Consider the following 21899-nt stretch of genomic DNA (forward strand, 5'->3'; position numbering starts at 1 on the left):
CAGGGCGGCATCCCCTAGCCGAGTAAACAACCCTGAACTTGACCAACAGACGAGGTCTATACCCCCCACAGACCACCTCCCCCCACCGGTCCAAGCGAGACCTAGCAACCGGGAAGGAGCAGCATATCCTGTGGAGAGGCTAAACCAGAGACTACAAGCACTGGATGACCTAACTGAAGACGAAGAGGAAGAGGAGGAGAACCACGCCCGACGACAGCACAGTACTCTACCGGACCAGGAGGTCCGGTACAGCCCAGGCTATACTCCCGCGGAGCTGCGCTACAGACCCCCGACTCTATACACGGGTGAGCACGACGCACGACCCGCACCGAGGAACAGCACCTGGACAAGCGGGCCATGGTACACTGCCGGTACCAGCCCATACCAAGGAGCGGGAGGAGACTCGCCTAGGAGGCCTCTCCCCCAACGCTCGCCGATGTATCCACAGTCAGCGTCATACATTGGCACGCCTATGGTACCCGACTTCACCCAAGAGAACCGGGCCCAGTATACAGAACTCCGCATGTGTCTGGAGACCATGTTGGTGGATGTATTGGATGAACGCCATAAATACGCCATCCTACTGAAGCACTTAAAGGTACCCCGCGCACATAATATAGCGCTCGCCTACGCGACTTCCACCACCCCATACACAGCAGCGCTGGTAGCATTGGACCAGAGGTATGGGCGCATATGGGATTACGTGATCCAGGAGATCCGACACATCGACCGCTTACCCCCAGCAATAGACAATCGAGCACTGGACGACCTGTCCATCAGAGTGCAGTCCCTGGTAGGGATGTTGGGAGCGCAGAGAGAGAAGGGGAGGCATGAACTTTACACCAACTCAAATGTGGAAAGGATCTTGGAGAAGCTGCCGCCCGCTCGACAGGAGCGTTTTAGGCGGCAGAGAGACCACCGAGACCCGAATGGCCCCGAACCGAACCTCCTCGATCTAGCAGACTTCCTGGCGAGAGAAGTCAGCAGCCTACGGCTAGATACATTCGGACGGAGCACCCCTGGCTCCAGAGAAGGAACCAGACGACTAAATGATGGAAGAAGATCGGTGACTGTGATGCCCCAATCGGAGTCAGTACCGAGCAGCAGGAGCCACAGTACCCCCTCCAGAACGGAGAAGTGGAAGATAGTGTGCCCCTACTGTGAGAAAGAACACTGGCTAGCGCAATGTGACTCCTTCCCCAAGCTGAACGCGGAGGAAGCAAGTCAATGGATAAAGTCCAACAAGCGCTGTTTTCGCTGTGCGCGCTCACACATGGCAGCCGAATGCCGCTTAAAGAAAAGGTGCACCAAGTGCGATGGAGCCCATCTGGACATACTTCACGACAGTAACAGACGGCGCCCTTCACCCGCACCATCCAGCAGCAAAGCGAGCGTCATGTACATCGATCCCGCCAGCAGCAGTGGAGCCCGAGTACTCCTAAAAGTAGTGCGTGTGACACTAAGCTACCAGAATAAAGTCCTGGACACTTACGCCGTCCTCGATGACGGGTCAGAGAAGACCCTTCTGCTCGCCTCCGCTGCGGCCCAGCTAGGGCTGCGGGGAAGCGAAACCCAAATGACAATTCGGACAATAAGACGAGATTTGAAGACGATAAAGGGCGAGAATGTCTCATTCTCTATCGCAGCAAGCGGCCAGCCCGAGCGACGGTACCAGATTACAGACGCTTTCACCAGCCAAGAAATAGGACTGTCGCGGTACACATACCCCGTCGCCAAGCTGATGGAGAAATATGCACATCTGCGCAAGTTACCGATCCCGCTCATAGACAATGCTATGCCGACCCTGTTGATAGGCTCCGACCATGCAGACCTCATTGTCCCGATAGACCGGGTTCATACCGGACCCCGAGGCTGTCCTGCAGCAGTCGAGACCCGTTTGGGATGGACTCTCCAAGGCCCGCTCGCCAAATCTCTCAACCGAAGTACAGCCACTAGATGTCTCCACTCCCGAGTCACAGAGGGAGAAACCGCACTCCTGCAACACGTAGAGCGGTTATGGACCTTGGAACAAATGCCCTTTAAGAACGGAAAGAAAGACATTCGCTCTAAAGATGACATTTACGCCATTCACCTCCTCGAGACAGGGACCAAGAGAGTCCCGGTCAACGGCGTGTTGAGATACGCCACGCCACTCCTGTGGCGAGAAGGAATGCCTACTTTCCACGCCAAGACAGACGCCACAGAACGGTACCTGCTGAACACGGAGCGGCGCTTAGCCAAGAACCCCGCCCAAGAGAGTGTATACCGCGCTGAGATTGAGAAGCTCATCACAGCGGGACACGTCACAAAGATGGACATAAAAGAGGCTGACCAGACCACTGAATCGTGGTACGTGCCTCACCACAAGGTCCATCACAACGGTAAAGACCGCATAGTATTTAACTGCAGCTACCAGATCGGATCCCAAAATCTGAATAAAGAGTTACTGCCCGGTCCCACACTCGGCCCCTCCCTACTCGGCGTTCTACTCCGCTTCCGCCAGGAAAAGGTGGCCATCAGCGGGGACATTAAAGGAATGTTCCTGCAGGTGAGATTAGTAGAGGAGGACAAGCCCCTGTTACGGTTCCTATGGAGAGAGAAGCCAGGAGATGAGCACCCAGCCATCTACCAATGGGAAGTCCTCCCCTTCGGAACGACGTGCAGCCCCTGCTGTGCTACATTTGCACTACAGAAACATGTAGCAGAGGACCCAGCAGCGGACGAAGAGGTCCGACACAGCGTAAAGAACAGCTTCTACGTAGACAACTGTCTACAAAGCCTTTCAACCCAGGAAGAAGCCGAGGCTCTCCTGATTAAACTCCGCGCCTCATTGATCAAAGGCGGCTTTGATCTCAGGCAGTGGGCCAGCAGCGATCCGCAAGTACTGCGCAGCCTCTCCTCCGAGGACAAGGCAGCCAGCAGCGAGACCTGGATGGCTACAATCCCGGGAGAAGCCCAGGAGATGACCCTGGGATTGGTGTGGCGATTCAAAACAGATTCGCTTCACTACAGACACAAGCCCCTGACTACGGAGCAGGGAAGGCCGGCGGCGGCGCCGACCACCAGACGGAGTGTGTACACAACACTCGCCCGACAATATGACCCGCTAGGATGTATTCTACCGTACACCACCAGGGCAAAAATGATTGTACGAGCATTGTGGGACAAGGACCAGGGCTGGGACGACCCCATTCCCGCACACCTTGCATCCACCTGGAGAGAGTGGGAGATGGAGCTCCACTCACTCCCAGGCGTTAATATGCGCCGAAGCTACTTCCCACCCACGGTGAGGCCAGAGACATGTAAAATGGACTTACACGTCTTCAGTGACGCCTCAGAGGTCGCATACGGATCAGTAGCCTACTTGCGGGCCCAAGAAAAGGGGGGAGAGATCTACACAGCATTTGTCCTCGCCCGCTCGAGAATAGCCCCACGCAAGCAACAATCTATCCCACGTCTAGAGCTCTGCGCAGCCCTAGCCGGAGCGCACCTAGCCACGCTCATCCAACGTGAGCTCACCATACCGGTGTCTAGAACAATCCTGTGGTCAGATTCCACGACAGTACTCGCCTGGATCCAATCGGACTCATGCAAGTACAAAGTCTTCGTGGGAGTCAGAGTCACCGAGATTCAAGACTTAACCGAAGAGTTAACCGGAGAAACAGAGTGGCGCTACGTTGATACAAAACAGAACCCAGCTGACGTCATCACCCGGGGAATGCCCCTAGATGACCTCACCCGTCGCAATGTCTACAGTGACGGCCCAGCATTCCTAAAGCTCCCGGAAGGAGAGTGGCCCACGCCTATCCCGAGGGAAGCCAGTCAGGAGGAGGCTGAGAATAAGAAGCCTGTGTTCTGTGGATTGAGCACTGTTATCTCCGCAGACCCCAACACACTCCTGATGGGGCGGCTAGATCCTGCATTACCCCAGACAATGTACCGGCCTGAAGAAGCGAACGGCCGACGAATGTGGAGGTACAGCCAAGTATTAGCCGACAAGTTTTGGAGCAGTTTCCTACTGCACTACCTACCGTCTCTACAGACCCGCCAGAAGTGGGTAAAGGAGAGAGACAATTTGACAGAAGGAACAGTCGTCATGATTATTGATCAATCACTGCCTAGAGCTATGTGGCCGGCCGGCCGCGTAAGCAAAGTGATCACCGGTGCCGACGGCAAGGTCCGAGCAGCTGAAGTGCTTGTCCAGGGTCGCACTTACACCCGTCCCGTGGCGAGGCTCATAGAACTGCCCCGACTCCCAGACACAATCGATGATGACCATGACCCTATAACCCTATGACTTTGTGAAGTTGACTGACCCCTACAGCAAAACCCTTATGTGTAAATAGACAACGCGATTAATCTGTCTCTGCTTAACTGATTAGGTCTGGGACCAATCAGGGGGTGGCTGTTGTGAAGGGCCAGATTAAACCGAATATATATATTTATTATATATATATATTTAATTGTATTTGTATATTCTCTAATATTCCCTGATATCCCTTGTATATTCCTTGTACAATATGCATTGAATATCCATTCTAGCCTACTGAACATCCCATAATAGTCTCCATTCTACTATTGGTCGAGACCTTGGTGCCAGGCTGCCATACCCCCCAGACCCAGTTCAAACGTACCGCTCAACATGTACGAACAAGTCCTAGTTCCGCGTAGGAATCTGGCTACCGCACCACTAATGGGACTATTTGTTCATAGTGCGTATATATACTGCGCTACTAAAGTAGGACTTCCTTTTCAGTCCAGTTTCTTACCCTCCAATAGAGTGACAGACGTAAAGCCTCCCCGCGACGCCACGTGTGGGAGTAAGGCCAAGTTCGGCCTACCATCGGTATTGAGACATCGTGTATATTAATATTTGAATAGTCATATTTGGCACTATATCGTCGAGTTGGACGTAGTCTATTAAGCTAATAATAGTCTGTTAATATATAGTGTTTCGTGCGGTGAGAATACTACCGTAGTCAGTACCCCATCGTTTCGGGCAGAGAACTGGCTGCTTATCCAGGATGATTGACCCCATGTGAGATTGCACCCGAGGAGCCCCAGAGCCGACGAGCGAGTGGACCTGCATACCGGATTATTCTACCGACGACAGCCCGCCTTCCCAGGCACGGATTATGCTTTGTATACGTTGATTATTCCATGGATAAAGACCCCCGACACTGCCGTGTGTTGGAACCCCCCCCCCTGGAGAGGACGCAAGGTGAGGAGACGCTCTGCAAGACGAGGTCGCTTCACGTCTCTCCTCCGTGGACCGGAGGACGCCGGCCCACAAAGAGTCCATCTGCTTTCATCTGCGGTCCAAGGATCGCCGGCGCATTGAACGGCACTACAGTGGGTTCACCTGGGATACCCTTGGCCGGATGAGGCAGCCGGATTCTACCCCCCCCCCCTTCCTACTCCTGTCGGCTTACAAGCGACCGGATTAACCCCCCCTAGTGTATCCAGTCTATAATCATTGAAGTATCATTGCTGTTATTCCTTAAACTATTCCAGGTCGTATATGTACCACCTGCGCCTTCAGAGATTGGACATTCTCTATTGATATACCGACGAATACTCTTGCCATAAAAGTGCATACTAATTCCCATTCATAAATGTGATTGATTTGATTAAGTGCTTGCTCTACACACCATCGCTGTGTAGAAATAAAGACCTATTTCTAATTCGTACATTTGTGTTGGATCCGTTTCATCTACGTGACAGTGTTCATCATAATATATTTATGCCGAGTACTGGGTGGCCGAATATTAAGTACAAAGGTAGTGGTAGTAAGTATCATATCTAGTAATACAGTCAGGGAATTGTACCCCTCAGTTACAGTAGTAGTAGTAGCAGCAGCAGCAGCAGTAGTAGTAATAATAGTATTAATAGTAGTAGTAGTAGTAGTAGTAGTAGTAGTAATAGTAGCAGTAGTAGCAGCAGCAGCAGTAGTATTATTATTTATTATTATTAATAGTAGTCATAGCAGTAGTAATAGTAGTAATAGTAATAGTAGCAGTAATAGTAGTAGTAATAGTAGCAGTAGTAATAGTAGTAATAATAGTAGTAGTAGTACTATTACTACAGATCTGGTACAGTGGTTTGGATCCATCTCTCCTTCTATAGATCTGGTACAGTGGTTTGGATCCATCTCTCCTTCTATAGATCTGGTACAGTGGTTTAGATCCATCTCTCCTTCTATAGATCTGGCACAGTGGTTTAGATCTATCTCTGCTTCTATAGATCTGGCACAGTGGTTTAGATCCATCTCTCCTTCTATAGATCTGGCACAGTGGTTTAGATCTATCTCTGCTTCTATAGATCTGGCACAGTGGTTTAGATCCATCTCTCCTTCTATAGATCTGGCACAGTGGTTTAGATCTATCTCTGCTTCTATAGATCTGGCACAGTGGTTTAACCCTAAGTGGTTTATCAGAAAATGACTGCTTGTGTTGCTTCTTCTCAATACTGATACAAAACAGGCCTAAAGGTCGAAAGGTCGTCACAGACCAGTAGGATGATGCAAGAGAGTCACAGTGCCTGAGGAATGCATTTCTGGATGTTTCTGCGTGGCCTGGGCTCACGTCCAATCAGGGAAGCCGGCAGGTAAAGGCCTGTAATCTCGATAGCTGTCGCGGTTTGTCAATCACACACACAAACAACTTTCTTTGTGTGTTTTTTTTAATGTAACGTATTCTCATACAGTAAAATGTAATATCGAAAATTATCGGTAAAAAAAATATCATTTATTTTTATTTTCTTTTACATTTATTTAACCTTTATTTACCCAGGCAAGCAAGTAAGAACAAATTCTGATTTTATTTATTGTCAAAAGTATGCATAATGTTGTGTTAATTCCACAACAAGAGATATGTAATGTTAATTACCTGAAATTATTAAAAAATTTAGGGGGGGAAACCCTGCATATATCGGTACCGGTTGATATCGGTATCGGAAAGTAAGAGTTGGACAATATCGGTATATCGGTAAAAAAGCCAATATTGAACATCCCTGGTGATTATGGTTATCAGCGTGTTGGGGGACTCAGGGGGAGGAGCTTGTTTCAAGTTTCTTTAATAGTTGTCATACAGAAGTACAGAATACTTTTGTACAAAATGCTTCTTACTGTTGTGGCTCTACATGTTGAGGCGCTGGGCTCAGGGGGAGGAGCTTGTGGCTCTACATGTTGAGGTCCTCCAGGCTGGGCTCAGGGGGAGGAGCTTGTGGCTCTACATGTTGCAGACTACTCCAGGTGATCCGTGACGAGGTGGCAGGTGGGCCGCAGCGTGGCCAGGGCTGCGGCCCAGGTGGGCGGGTCGCGGTGCCAGTGGTTCACCCTCAGGACCAGGGTGAGGCGCTGCGGCGGACGCAGCTCCAACAGCCGCCTCCCGAACGTCAGCAGGTCCTTCGGATGGATGTAGTTGAAGCTGAACGAGGAGCCGAGACAGAAACACAGAAACACAGAGCTACGTTAGGCTTCTAGACACAGAGACAGAAACACAGAGCTACGTTAGGCTTCTAGACACAGAGACAGAAACACAGAGCTACGTTAGGCTTCTAGACACAGAGACAGAAACACAGAGCTACGTTAGGCTTCTAGACACAGAGACAGAAACACAGAGCTACGTTAGGCTTCTAGACACAGAAACACAGAGCTATGTTAGGCTTCTAGACACAGAGACAGAAACACAGAGCTACGTTAGGCTTCTAGACACAGAGACAGAAACACAGAGCTACGTTAGGCTTCTAGACACAGAGACAGAAACACAGAGCTACGTTAGGCTTCTAGACACAGAGACAGAAACACAGAGCTACGTTAGGCTTCTAGACACAGAGACAGAAACACAGAGCTACGTTAGGCTTCTAGACACAGAGACAGAAACACAGAGCTACGTTAAGCTTCTAGACACAGAGACAGAAACACAGAGCTACGTTAGGCTTCTAGACACAGAGACAGAAACAGAGCTACGTTACGCTTCTAGACTCAGAGACAGAAACACAGAGCTACGTTAGGCTTCTAGACACAGAGACAGAAACACAGAGCTACGTTAGGCTTCTAGACACAGAGACAGAAACACAGAGCTACGTTAGGCTTCTAGACACAGAGACAGAAACACAGAGCTACGTTAGGCTTCTAGACACAGAGACAGAAACACAGAGCTACGTTAGGCTTCTAGACACAGAGACAGAAACACAGAGTTACGTTAGGCTTCTAGACACAGAGACAGAAACACAGAGTTACGTTAGGCTTCTAGACACAGAGACAGAAACACAGAACTACGTTAGGCTTCTAGACACAGAGACAGAAACACAGAACTACGTTAGGCTTCTAGACGCAGAGACAGAAACACAGAGCTACGTTAGGCTTCTAGACACAGAGACAGAAACACAGAGCTACGTTAGGCTTCTAGACGCAGAGACAGAAACACAGAGCTACGTTAGGCTTCTAGACACAGAGACAGAAACACAGAGCTACGTTAGGCTTCTAGACACAGAGACAGAAACACAGAGTTACGTTAGGCTTCTAGACACAGAGACAGAAACACAGAACTACGTTAGGCTTCTAGACACAGAGACAGAAACACAGAACTACGTTAGGCTTCTAGACACAGAGACAGAAACAGAGCTACGTTAGGCTTCTAGACACAGAGACAGAAACACAGAGCTACGTTAGGCTTCTAGACACAGAGACAGAAACACAGAGCTACGTTAGGCTTCTAGACACAGAGACAGAAACACAGAGCTACGTTAGGCTTCTAGACGCAGAGACAGAAACACAGAGCTACGTTAGGCTTCTAGACACAGAGACAGAAACACAGAGCTACGTTAGGCTTCTAGACACAGAGACAGAAACACAGAACTACGTTAGGCTTCTAGACACAGAGACAGAAACACAGAGCTACGTTAGGCTTCTAGACACAGAGACAGAAACACAGAGCTACGTTAGGCTTCTAGACACAGAGACAGAAACACAGAGCTACGTTAGGCTTCTAGACACAGAGACAGAAACACAGAGCTACGTTAGGCTTCTAGACACAGAGACAGAAACACAGAGCTACGTTAGGCTTCTAGACACAGAGACAGAAACACAGAGCTACGTTAGGCTTCTAGACACAGAGAGTAACAGAGAGTAACAGAGTAACAGAGAGTAACAGAGAGTAACAGAGAGTAACACAAAGTAACAGAGAGTAACAGAGAGTAACAGAGAGTAACAGAGAGTAACAGAGAGTAACAGAGAGTAACAGTGTAACAGAGAGTAACAGAGAGTAACATAGTAACAGTGTAACAGAGTAACAGAGAGTAACACAAAGTAACAGAGAGTAACACAGTGTAACAGAGTAACAGAGTAACAGAGAAACAGAGTAACAGAGAAACAGAGAAACAGAGTAACAGAGTAACAGAGTAACAGAGTAACAGAGTAACAGAGTAACAGAGTAACAGAGTAACAGAGTAACAGAGAGAAACAGATAAACAGAGTAACAGAGTAACAGAGAGAAACAGATAAACAGAGTAACAGAGAAACAGAGTAACAGAGAGTAACAGAGAGTAACAGAGTAACAGAGAAACGAGAGTAACAGAGAGAAACAGAGAGTAACAGAGTAACAGAGAGAAACACCACATATTCATTTTATAATTCTAACCCTTTAAATGCCAGTGTGTGTGATGGCATATATTTGCAATATATCAAATGCAAAGTAGATTTTTCTGGGGGGGATTATTACAGGCTAGCATGTGTCAATGATTAGCAACAACAGTTTTTTGTAAGGGTCCCGCCTCCACCAATCACATGCGGCTCCATTTGTGTGTGTGTGAGAGCAAGAGAGAGAGATTTTTATTTTATTTAACCTTTATTTTACCAGGTAGTCACTTGAGATCAAACTTGTGTAAGTTGCAGTGATCTCCTGGTTGTTCCCCACCTAGGTTATCTAACTATTGCGCTGCTGCAACTAGAAACACTGGCCTGGCCTGCTTCTAAGTTCAGTGGCCTGACTGCATAAACGTTTTTTAGATTTGGGAACCCCTGCTGTAAGGTATTGGCTTGTGTTGCTACACGGACATGTTTGTCCGTGCAAAACTTACGCAGAAACAACCAAGTGCCCTAAACCATGCGTTCTCGGCTAACGAATTCATGACATTTTTTACCAAGAAAGTTTACCTCATTAGAGATGAAATTGTTGCTTTACTCAACAATCAGAGTCCCTCCCAACCTCTGATGGGCCTTCCCCATGACTTTGATTCCAGCCATACGCTATGCTGCCTTGAAAACTTCTCACTTAGTGCCCTCTCTAAACTGGTTGGCGCGGCTAAACCCTCAACCTGTCTGTTTGACCCTCTTCCAGCAACTCTCATCAAAAAACTCTTCCCAACTCTAGGCCCTGCCCTACTCAATATCTTCAACACCTCCTTGTCTACTGGCGTGGTGCCCCTGGCCTTTAAATCAGCCGTCATTAAACCACTACTTAAAAAACCGAACCTCGACCCTCTAATCTTGAAAAATTACAGACCTATCTCCAATCTTCCGTTCCTATCCAAAGTGTTAGAACGGATCGTCGCAACGCAACTTACTGACCATTTATCAAACAATAATCTTAATGAATCTTTTCAATCTGGCTTTAGAGCCTTACACTCCACCGAAACAGCGGTTACCAAAGTCACAAATGACTTACTGCTCTCTCTTGACTCAAACCTAACTTCTGTGCTCTTACAGTATTGCTTGATTTCAGTGCAGCCTTTGACACTATCGATCACTCGATTCTTCTAGGTCGGCTTGAGAATCATGTTGGCATTCGGGGTCTCGCACTAGCTTGGTTTAAATCCTATTTAACTGATAGAACACACTGCGTGGTCTATAATGATTTAACATCTGAGACCCTCCCAGTGCAATGTAGTGTCCCACAAGGCTCTGTCCTGGGCCCTTTGCTATTTTCGATTTACATGCTACCCCTCGGCAATATCATACGCAAATTTGGCATACATTTTCATTTTTACGCTGATGACACCCAATTATATATACCTATTAAGCCAAATGATTCCTCCCAACTACAAAACCTTGAGGCCTGCTTGCTTGCCGTCAAAAAATGGATGTCGCAAAACGTTCTACTCCTTAATGCAGATAAAACTGAGATGTTAATTGTTGGACCCCCAAACCACAGAGGCCTGTTTCAGGACATCTCCCTCAACTTTGATACCCGTCATGTATCCCAGAGCTCCACCATAAAAAACCTCTGAGTCATTTTTGATTCCTCCCTCTCATTTAATGCACATATAAAAAATGTCACCAAAATTGCATTCTTCCATCTTCGTAATATCGCAAAAATTCGCCCCATTTTAACTCTGGCTGATGCTGAAACCCTGATTCATGCTTTTGTCTCATCACGTCTGGACTACTGTAATGCACTTTTTTCAGGCCTACCTAATTCAAGCATCAAAAACTCGTGCAGAATGCGGCTGCACGGATACTAACTAGAACTAGAAAATGTTATCACATCACACCAGTTTTGTCCACCCTACACTGGCTTCCTATTCAAGCCCGATCTGACTTTAAAGTGCTACTCCTCACCTACAAAATTTTAAATGGGCTTGCACCGCTCTATCTATCCGATCTCATCTCCCGATACTCGCCCGCTCGTGCTCTGCGCTCACAAAATGCGGGGCTTCTATCGATTCCTAGGGTTAAAAAAAAATCCGCCGGCCACAGAGCCTTTGTCTACCGCGCTCCCTACCTGTGGAACAAATTACCTGCCGTCATCAGGGGCGCCTGCTCTGTCGAAGCTTTTAAATCCCTGCTTAAGACCCATCTTTTCTCTCTCTCCTTCAACCTACCCTGATCTCACCTGGTCGGGGACTGACCTTTAGATTAATCTGTCTAGTTTAGTTGGGAAGTTTATTTTCCCCCATGTCTGCTTTTTTGCAGCACCACAAACATGGGAACTCTCTAACTCCTCCCCCCCTCCCTCCCCCCCTTCCCTTCCCTCCCCCATATCTCTGAGTGCCCGTCTCCTAGCGCTGACTAAGGTGATGGATGCCTCGGGGTCTTGGCCAAGATTGCAGTGACTGCTCTACATGCACCACCGAGGCCTTGGATCAGTTACTTACCGTCATCTGTCCGTGGTCCTGTCAACTGATGTGTCAACGCGGTTTCATTGCTGGGTTAAGTACTTCTATTCTATTCACATAATATGCTTACTTCATATATCTACTCTATTCACATATATGCTTACCACTTGTATCTATTGCTATGTCCGCCCACTACAATCACATGAGCTGTAACGCCTGTCCCGTCTCCCTGTCCCCCTGTGAGTTGCTGTCCTGGAGTGCTGACCGGAGTGTCGGACGTCCCGTGATGAAGGCCGGGAGGATGCGACCCTCTCTGCGTGCCCTCCTGTCTCCGGAGGTCTCGTAGTGGTGACCGGAGTGCCGGACGTCCCGCGATGATGTCGGGGAGTTCGCAACCCTCTCTGCGCCGCCCCCTATCTCCCTGTCTCCGGCTGTCCCTGAGCAATGACCGGAGTGTTGAATGTCCCGTGATTAAGACGGGGAGGACGCGACCCTCTTTGCTCCGCCCCTGTGCCTCAAATATTCGCTATCAGCTCTATCTTCAATCTTTCAAAATGTTCAGTTGCTATCAGCTCTATCTTTAATCTTTCAAAATGTTCAGTTGCTATTGCATGCACTCATCTGTGTTTCACTACACACTTGAGTGCATGCTTACCAACTGTTAGTCTGCAACACTACTATCACCGACATCTAAGAAGGGAGATCCCCCCTTGAATGGCCCTTCTAAGGTTTCTCTCCTCCACACTGCCTGTGGAGCATTTTTCCCTATCGTTAGGTTTTAGTGAGTTTTTCCTTACCTTCGCGTGGGGTATGTCTGGGAGTGCTTGCATTCTTTCATTTATTTGCATTTATTTTAAATTTGTTGGACCTTATGGTGTTCTTGTTCTGTTCTTGACTTATTGTTATGTTTTCTTCTTGACTTGTTTAAAGAAGACGTGTCCGGCCCATGGGGACATTAACGTGTGTTGTCGGGCCTTATAAATAAATTTGATTTGTATGTTGCACGGTACTTCCTGACTTACCTACTAGTAAACAGTCAACCCTCTGTCTCTTATTATATGTGAACTAAAGAGTACAAGGTTTACACAACAGCCCCCACCCCTTTTTTTTGTATTTGTACCTGTACTACCTGCTGTCAGCTGTTATCTCTCTCTGTGTGTCTGTATGAGCCTGATTAGCCAGCGTTAGCTCCGTGGCTGTTAGGTTGCCCCGAATTAAATGAATGACTCGGTTCTAAAGCATTCGAGTAGTTTTCAATCACTGCACTTAGAAACAGTCAAACAGCGGGAGCATTTCGGGAGCATATGACCAAAACCCAGGCAATTTCGAGCCCTTAAGGAATCAAATAGTCTGCCATGGATACATGCGTGGCGCTAACGTTATTGTTTTGACGATAAGAGGAATCGATAGTCACGGAGGCATGCGATTCCAGGAATCGGACAATTAGGAACCGGCTCCCAACGGGAACCGGTTTTCGATTCCCATCCCTACTCATCACCACAGACCTCATCACCTCAGACATCATCACCACAGACCTCATCACCTCAGACCTCATCACCACAGACCTCATCACCTCAGACATCATCACCTCAGACCTCATCACCACAAACCTCATCACCTCAGACCTCATCACCTCAGACCTCATCACCTCAGACCTCATCACCTCAGACCTCATCACCACAGACCTCAGAACTCATCACCACAGACCTCATCACCTCAGACCTCATCACCTCAGACCTCATCACCTCAGACCTCATCACCTCAGACCCACCTGATGTCCAGCTTGGTCACTCTGCTGGCCAAGGTTCCAGCAAACAGCTCAGCCAACATCGGCACGTTCTTGGCTGTCGATACAAGAAGAAGCGTCTCTTGTTATTAATGTACATCTTCAACGTTCGGACGCTGCGTGAATAATAACATGATCCGTGACTGAGGTGGAAGAGTTATTACCCAGGCGGTTCCTGAACAGGTTGAGGGAGCGGAGGGATGAGATGTTCCTCAGAGACGCCACCAGCTGCTGCAGGAAGCTTTCGTCCTCGTACCTCTCAAAGAGCCTGCAGCCCTGGAGAGAGAGCTCTGATACAGAGAGGAGAGAGAGAGACATCAGAGAGAGTCCTGGAGAGAGAGAGAGCTCTGATACAGAGAGGAGACAGAGAGACATCAGAGAGAGTCCTGGAGAGAGAGAGAGCTCTGATACAGAGAGGAGACAGAGAGACATCAGAGAGTCCTGGAGAGAGAGAGAGAGAGAGAGAGAGCTCTGATACAGAGAGGAGAGACGGAGACATCAGAGAGAGAGAGAGAGAGACATCAGAGAGAGTCCTGGAGAGAGAGAGAGAGAGCTCTGATACAGAGAGGAGAGAGAGAGACATCAGAGAGAGAGAGAGCTCTGATACAGAGAGGAGAGAGAGACATCAGAGAGAGAGAGAGAGCTCTGATACAGAGAGGAGAGACGGAGACATCAGAGAGAGAGAGAGAGAGCTCTGATACAGAGAGGAGAGAGAGAGAGAGCTCTGATACAGAGAGGAGAGAGAGACATCAGAGAGAGAGAGAGAGCTCTGATACAGAGAGGAGAGAGATCAGAGAGAGAGAGCTCTGATACAGAGAGGAGAGAGAGAGACATCAGAGAGAGAGAGACATCAGAGAGAGAGAGCTCTGATACAGAGAGGAGAGAGAGAGACATCAGAGAGAGAGAGACATCAGAGAGAGAGAGCTCTGATACAGAGAGGAGACAGAGACATCAGAGAGAGAGAGAGAGAGAGAGAGAGAGAGAGAGCTCTGATACAGAGAGGAGAGACGGAGAGACATCAGAGAGAGAGAGAGAGAGAGAGAGAGAGAGAGAGAGAGAGCTCTGATACAGAGAGGAGACACAGAGACATCAGAGAGAGAGAGAGAGAGAGAGAGAGAGAGAGAGAGAGAGAGAGAGAGAGAGAGAGAGAGCTCTGATACAGAGAGGAGACACAGAGACATCACAGAGAGAGAGAGAGAGAGAGAGAGAGAGAGAGAGAGAGAGAGCTCTGATACAGAGAGGAGAGACGGAGAGAAAGAGAGAGAGAGAGAGAGAGAGAGAGAGAGAGAGAGAGCTCTGATACAGAGAGGAGACACAGAGACATCAGAGAGAGAGAGAGAGAGAGAGAGAGGAGACACAGAGACATCAGAGAGAGAGAGAGAGAGAGAGAGAGAGAGAGAGGAGACATCAGAGAGAGAGAGAGAGAGAGAGAGAGAGAGAGAGAGAGAGAGAGAGAGAGAGGAGACACAGAGACATCAGAGAGAGAGAGAGAGAGAGAAAGAGAGAGAGAGCTCTGACACAGAGACATCATAGTAGATTACATTGTATTGTATTGTATTACATTGTATTGTATTACATTACATTGTATTGTATTACATTACATTGTATTGTATTATTGTATTGTATTACTATACTATAGTATTGGGATAAAAATGGACTCCAATCTTACATTTAAAAAACAAATCAAATCGGTAGTAAACAATGCAAAGTTTCACTTATCAAACTTCCGTCACATCAGAAACTCTGTCAACAAAAGCAGCAGCACTGTATTTTAATGCCATTATTATGTCACACTTAACATACTGTCTGACTAGCTGGACACAAGCCTCCTGTACAACACTACGATCTGGTCAGGTAGTTTACCATCAGGCTGTGAAAGTTCTGGACAGGAAAACAAACAGCCACCACCATTGTTATAGCATAGCAAACCAGAATCTACTGAGCTGGGACAATCTCGTCAAATTCAAAGATGCCTGCCTTACCTATAAAATCCTACATGGCCTGGCTCCTCCCCCCCTCTGTACTTTCATAAAACAGAAAGCATCTGCTGACAGATATACCAGGTCTGTAGTCAGAGGGGACTGTGTAGTTCTGCTGACAGATATACCAGGTCTGTAGTCAGAGGGGACTGTGTAGTTCTGCTGACAGATATACCAGTTCTGTAGTTAGAGGGACTGTGTAGTCCCAAACAGGAGGTCTGCTTTTAGTCAGACAGCCTTTTCCATGAGAGCAGCCCACACCTGGAACAGTCTGCCAACACGGCTCAGGGAGTATCAAAGTTACATTTCATTTAAAATTAACTTAAAATCATGGTTGAGAGATGGTCAAGTGTGCGACCATTTTAACTGAGGGGATGTATTGTAATGTATTTTAATGTATTTATTTGTATGTATTTTAGTGTATTGTAACCTATACTGATTCCTACTGTGTTTTAATTATTCCTACTGTGTTTTAATTATTCCTACTGTGTTTTAATTATTCCTACTGTGTTTTAATTATTGTACTATGTTTTAATTATTGTTGTGCTCATGTCACCTGCCCCAGAGACTACAGTTGACAATTAGCCAACTTGGCTAAACTGGCATATTTACAGTCAAATGTTCCTTAATATGCACTGTCTCTGTATTTTAAACCAATAAATACAAATACAAAATACATTGTATTGTATTACATTGTATTGTATTACATTACATTGTATTGTATTACATTGTATTGTATTACATTACATTACATTGTATTGTATTACATTGTATTGTATTACATTACATTGTATTGTATTATATTATAACTAGGGATGTCCGATATTATCGGCCGATATTGGCATTAAAATGTGATATCGGAAATGATCGGTATCGGTTTTAAATTTATTTAACCTTTATTTACCCAGGCAAGCAAGTAAGAACAAATTCAGATTTTATTTATTGTCAAAAGTATGCATAATGTTAATTCCACGACAAGAGATATGTAATGTTAATTACCTGAAATTATTCAGTTTTTTTTGGGGGGGGGGACCCTGCATATATCGTTATCGGTTGATATCGGTATCGGAAATTAAGAGTTGGACAATATCGGTATAGGTAAAAAAGCCAATATCGAACATCCCTAATTATAACAGTGTTTGACATGTTTTCTCCTACTTCTTCAGACCTGCTCCACCAGCAGTCTGTTGTTATTCCAGCATCTATTTTCTTTGTTGACAAAACCTGGCGTGGCTCCTCCTCTTTTTATAAACCTAGACAAACATGTCAAAACACTCACACGCACCTGCTTCTTTCACCTCAGAAACATTGCAAAACTACGCACCATCATATCTCACTCTGAACTAGAACTGTCCGTGCATGCTTTTATTTCCTCTAGGCTTGACTACTGCAACTCACTTTCCACCTGTCTCACCAAATCATCCACAGACAAACTACAAATGGTCCAAAATGCTGCAGCCAGGCTACACACAAGGTCAAAAAAATCATGTCACATCACTCCCATTCTGGCATCCCTGCACTGGCTCCCGGTACACAGTGGTATAGAATTCACTTCAAAGTCCTCACTTTCACTTTCAGAGCACTTCACGGTCAGGCCCCTATCTACATCACTGCACTCATCCATCCCTACACCAGCACCCGCTCACTCAGATCTGCCGGTCAGCACCTCCTGGTGGTCCCCAGGTCACGTGTATCCTTCCCGCAGTCATGTGTGTTGTTGTAGCCAGCGGGTAAATCGCGATTTTTTTATTTGTTTGTCATGACAAACCAATTACATAATCCAACATATGTGTAAAGGCACAACATATTCCAGTTAACGGTATATTTTTTTTAATGATTTGTTACGGCGTAGTCATTCTATATGAATTGAAAATGGGGGACCCTGATGTAAACAAGACAAACGTCTTTCTCAGGTCTGCATCCCCTTAACAATTGTGTGTATTGAGCCGTACTGTATTGTACCCATTCTGCAATCTGTTAAATAAAGTGTTCATTCATTCATTCATTCAGTCAATACTTCCATGCGTATAAATTGAGGAAGCGAGCGAGTCCGCGGCTGCTCGCTCTGCCGCACGCGGCAGCGGCAGAGCGGTGGATAGGGGGGCGGGTCACGTGGGGGTCGCGGCCAATCAGAGGAACCCGGAAACCGAATTCAGTTGCGGAAAGGATACACGCGACCAGGTCCAGGCTGAAAACAAGGGGTGATGGAGCCTTCGAGGTGACGGCACCAAGGCTCTGGAACGCTCTCCCCCTGGACCTGCGAACTGCCCCCTCTGAGAACTCTTTTAAAAAACAACTAAAAACACATTTGTTCAGACAGGCCTTTGGTCATACATAGGCACTCTTTCTTGTCCTCACTGTTCTATAGTTTTGTTTTAATTAGTGACTCATGATTTTATCCAAATTCTTTTATTCTACTTTTTCTATCTGGTTTCACTGTTTTTAACACTTTGAGTGCCACACCGGGTTTTCCTTTTTACCCCCTGAATGCCACGGTCCGCTCCAATGTTAACGTTAATATCGCCTAATCTATGTTTTAAATTATGGCTATGTGTCTAATCTGCCCGTCGCTTATCAAAGACTGCTTTTCCAGTCAGTGCTGTCAAGGCAGATTGGTTTTTTATCACTTCATTTCCGTTTCAGAGCATTTAGAAAAGCACTCGTTTTGAGATAAAAAACAGTTCATTCTGGACCATTCTGTGAAAATCGTCTTTTACTGTAATATTCCAGAACGTTGTTATTTGTCTGCCTATTTATGAATCGTTTTCAAATAAACGCTAGATGATCAATATTATACGTGCACGCAAGCACATTCGGGCCGCGCACGGATAATCGCCGTGTTCATTTCCTCTTCGACTTTTACATTGAAACCGAAAGAGCCCATTTCACAAAACAGCCTATATCTTCATCAAAATTAGTCTGATTATCCTAACACTGATAACATAGATTCCTTACCTGACATCAGATGGTATCCAACTGGTATATTCCAATTCCTGATCACCATTCGAAAAAATCGATAAGTGTATTGATCCAACGTGTGTACAGTGCAGTACATGATTCCGCTGGGCTCAGAGCCCCCTGAATGAACGCTGGTACTCCGGCTGCATCAGTGGACTGGAAAATGTGGAGTACCGGATTTTTTCATTGAGTCCATTCCAAAATCCCTTATGTCATCTGGGAGACGATAGGGGGCGCTTTTTTCCACATATGATCGCTAAAAAAATAAATAATCTGAGAAATCTCGTGAGTGGCTTTCAACCACGTATTAATAAACCTGAGATATCTCGTGTGTGGCAGTGAAAGTGTTAACTGCTGTTTGTTGTTGTTGTCATTTATTTCTGATTTTGTTTTTATTGTGTTTTTATATTAAGCTGTAGTGTAAAGCACCCTGTGCATTCGTGCTGTGAAGGGTGCTATATAAATAAAGGTCATTCATTCAGTCATTCATGCTTTAGCTCCTCCTCTTTTATAAACCTGGCCTGTGCTTTAGCTCCTCCTCTTTTATAAACCTGGCCTGTGCTTTAGCTCCTCCTCTTTTATAAACCTGGCCTGTGCTTTAGCTCCTCCTCTTTTATAAACCTGGCCTGTGCTTTAGCTCCTCCTCTTTTATAAACCTGGCCTGTGCTTTAGCTCCTCTTTTATAAACCTGGCCTGTGCTTTAGCTCCTCCTCTTTTATAAACCTGGCCTGTGCTTTAGCTCCTCCTCTTTTATAAACCTATGCATTTAAAAAGCTTTTATTTCAGCGCCCTCTAGGTCAGCGGTTCCCAAACTTTTTTGGCCGTGCACCCCCTGTCACCTCCCGACCTAGCTGACGCACCCCCCAATGGGTTTCTGTTAGAAAAAATTGTTGCTGGTCTCCGTGCACAGATTTTATTTTTTATTTTATCTCTTCCCACGGCGACTATGGATAGGGAATTTCTTTATTTAATTAAAATGTTCACGACAACATGGATGCATGTACTCTGCCAGCATGTTTAATATCCATAATACTAAAGGTTTCACTAAGATTTGTATGACATTTTATTGTAAATTATTATTATTTTTTATTTTTTTACCACCATTAGCCTTTTCATGTCACGCACCACCAGTCTATGACATCAATATTGTCAGGACAGTATTGTGTTTGTAGGTGAAGCAGCGGTTTCAGCTCACTGATGCTCCCTGCTGGCCGAGCCCTAGAATGCAGCTTAAAATCCTCTGGCCTACTAGAAAGGCATTTCCCAAAGACGGCCCATAGGAAAGACACAGCTTTTATATTTAGAAGAAGAAAAAAAAAGTAAAAATTAAATGAAGAAGATACATTCAACATGGAATATGTCCTCTAATAACCTTTTCTTTTCTTTTTATCATGAAGACCATTTATTTTGAAAAGTCACCCAGAGCCATATAACTTGGTGAAGTAGTAGAGCAAAACATCTATCTATCAGCTGGTGAAGTTGACTAGTAGAGCAGACAGCATCTATCTATCAGCTGGTGAAGTTGACTAGTAGAGCAGACAGCATCTATCTATCAGCTGGTGAAGTTGACTAGTAGAACAGACAGCATCTATCTATCTATCAGCTGGTGAAGTTGACTAGTAGAGCAGACAGCATCTATCTATCAGCTGGTGACGTTGACTAGTAGAGCAAAACATCTATCTATCAGCTGGTGACGTTGACTAGTAGAGCAGACAGCATCTATCTATCTATCAGCTGGTGAAGTTGACTAGTAGAGCAGACAGCATCTATCTATCAGCTGGTGAAGTTGACTAGTAGAGCAGACAGCATCTATCTATCAGCTGGTGAAGTTGACTAGTAGAGCAGACAGCATCTATCTATCAGCTGGTGAAGTTGACTAGTAGAGCAGACAGCATCTATCTATTCTATCAGCTGGTGAAGTTGACTAGTAGAGCAGACAGCATCTATCTATCAGCTGGTGAAGTTGACTAGTAGAGCAGACAGCATCTATCTATCAGCTGGTGAAGTTGACTAGTAGAGCAGACAGCATCTATCTATCTCCTTTTTTTTTTTTTTTTTTTTTTTGCTTTTTTTTGCACAAATCTTTCCAATATTCACAAGACATCTTTCCACAGCATAATACAACATCCAAGATTTGTCTTTTTCTCTTTCGTAACATCATACAAAACATACAAAAGACTCATACAAACACATTAACAACTGACTTAACCCTTTCACTACCGCACTACCAAATGGTTAACCCTTTCACAGTGGCAAATACAGAAGGTTAACCCTTTCACTGCCATACGACAAAGGGTTAACCCTTTCACTGCCACACTAACCGTCTGTAGTGTGATAGTAAACGGTTAACCTTCTGTAGTGTGGTAGTGAAAGGGTTTAAAAACAGTTTGCTCAGGAGCATTATGGACGAAGCGATTCAAACGCTAACGGATATTTTATTTTGGTTCATATAATTGTGCAAATATGAACCAATTGCATGTGGAGAGGGAGTAGAAAGAGCTGGTCGGAGGGGTTTGAAGGATTTGGGGTGCTTTTCCAATGTATGTGATGTATAGATTGGGGGGAGTGACCACAGCTAAAACGGTGCCGGGTCAGAGAGGTCGAAGTGCATGCGGATGGTGGAAGCAGGAGACGGTGGTTCAGTAGAGCAGGGTGATTGTTGTGAGCCACACTGCCAGCGAGAGAATGTTTGTTGACATTCCTCATTAGAACATCTGAGATTAGAGTGTACTGTAGGCCCAGAGCAGGAGGGAGAGAGGTTCATCTTAATGAAAGTTTAATGGTGTTAAAGGTTAAAGCAGTTGTCATGACAACACGTCGCATGACAACCAGAAGGCGGGGCTGTCGTTGCGACGACGTACCTCTATAAGTCGAACGGTGTTTCCGGGTGTAAGGCAGACTAGAATCTGACCAAGAGCGAGTAGGACTGAGATCACACAGACACTCTCTCCTCTCATTGAGAGAGAGGGGGGGGGGGGGAGGGGGAATGCCACATCACCAGTAGCTTCGGCTACCACGAGGATGGTCTCGGCTAACGAACAGGCCTGACCACTATTGGACTGAATAACAACAGGACGATAGACGAAAAAACACCGAAAGATCATTAGAATAGACTCTCC

The 21899-nt window shown here is 46.1% G+C and overlaps 1 protein-coding gene across 1 annotated transcript in view; it reads right to left on the reverse strand.

The window, feature by feature from the left end:
- The window catches only part of LOC311236468 (leucine-rich repeat-containing protein 41-like), a gene marked incomplete at its 5' end in the record, with an annotated part of 50285 nt that overhangs the window by 18472 nt on the left and 9914 nt on the right, over positions 1-21899 (reverse strand). The window contains 3 exons of the mRNA XM_084324147.1: positions 7127-7427; positions 13829-13901; positions 14008-14133. Coding sequence (XP_084180273.1) covers positions 7244-7427; positions 13829-13901; positions 14008-14133 — 383 coding nt within the window. The 3' untranslated portion in view covers positions 7127-7243. The remainder of the gene's footprint in view (positions 1-7126; positions 7428-13828; positions 13902-14007; positions 14134-21899) is intronic.

This window comes from Notolepis coatsorum (genome assembly GCF_963971535.1).
Source record: "Notolepis coatsorum genome assembly, chromosome: 11".
NCBI lineage: Eukaryota > Metazoa > Chordata > Actinopteri > Aulopiformes > Paralepididae > Notolepis > Notolepis coatsorum.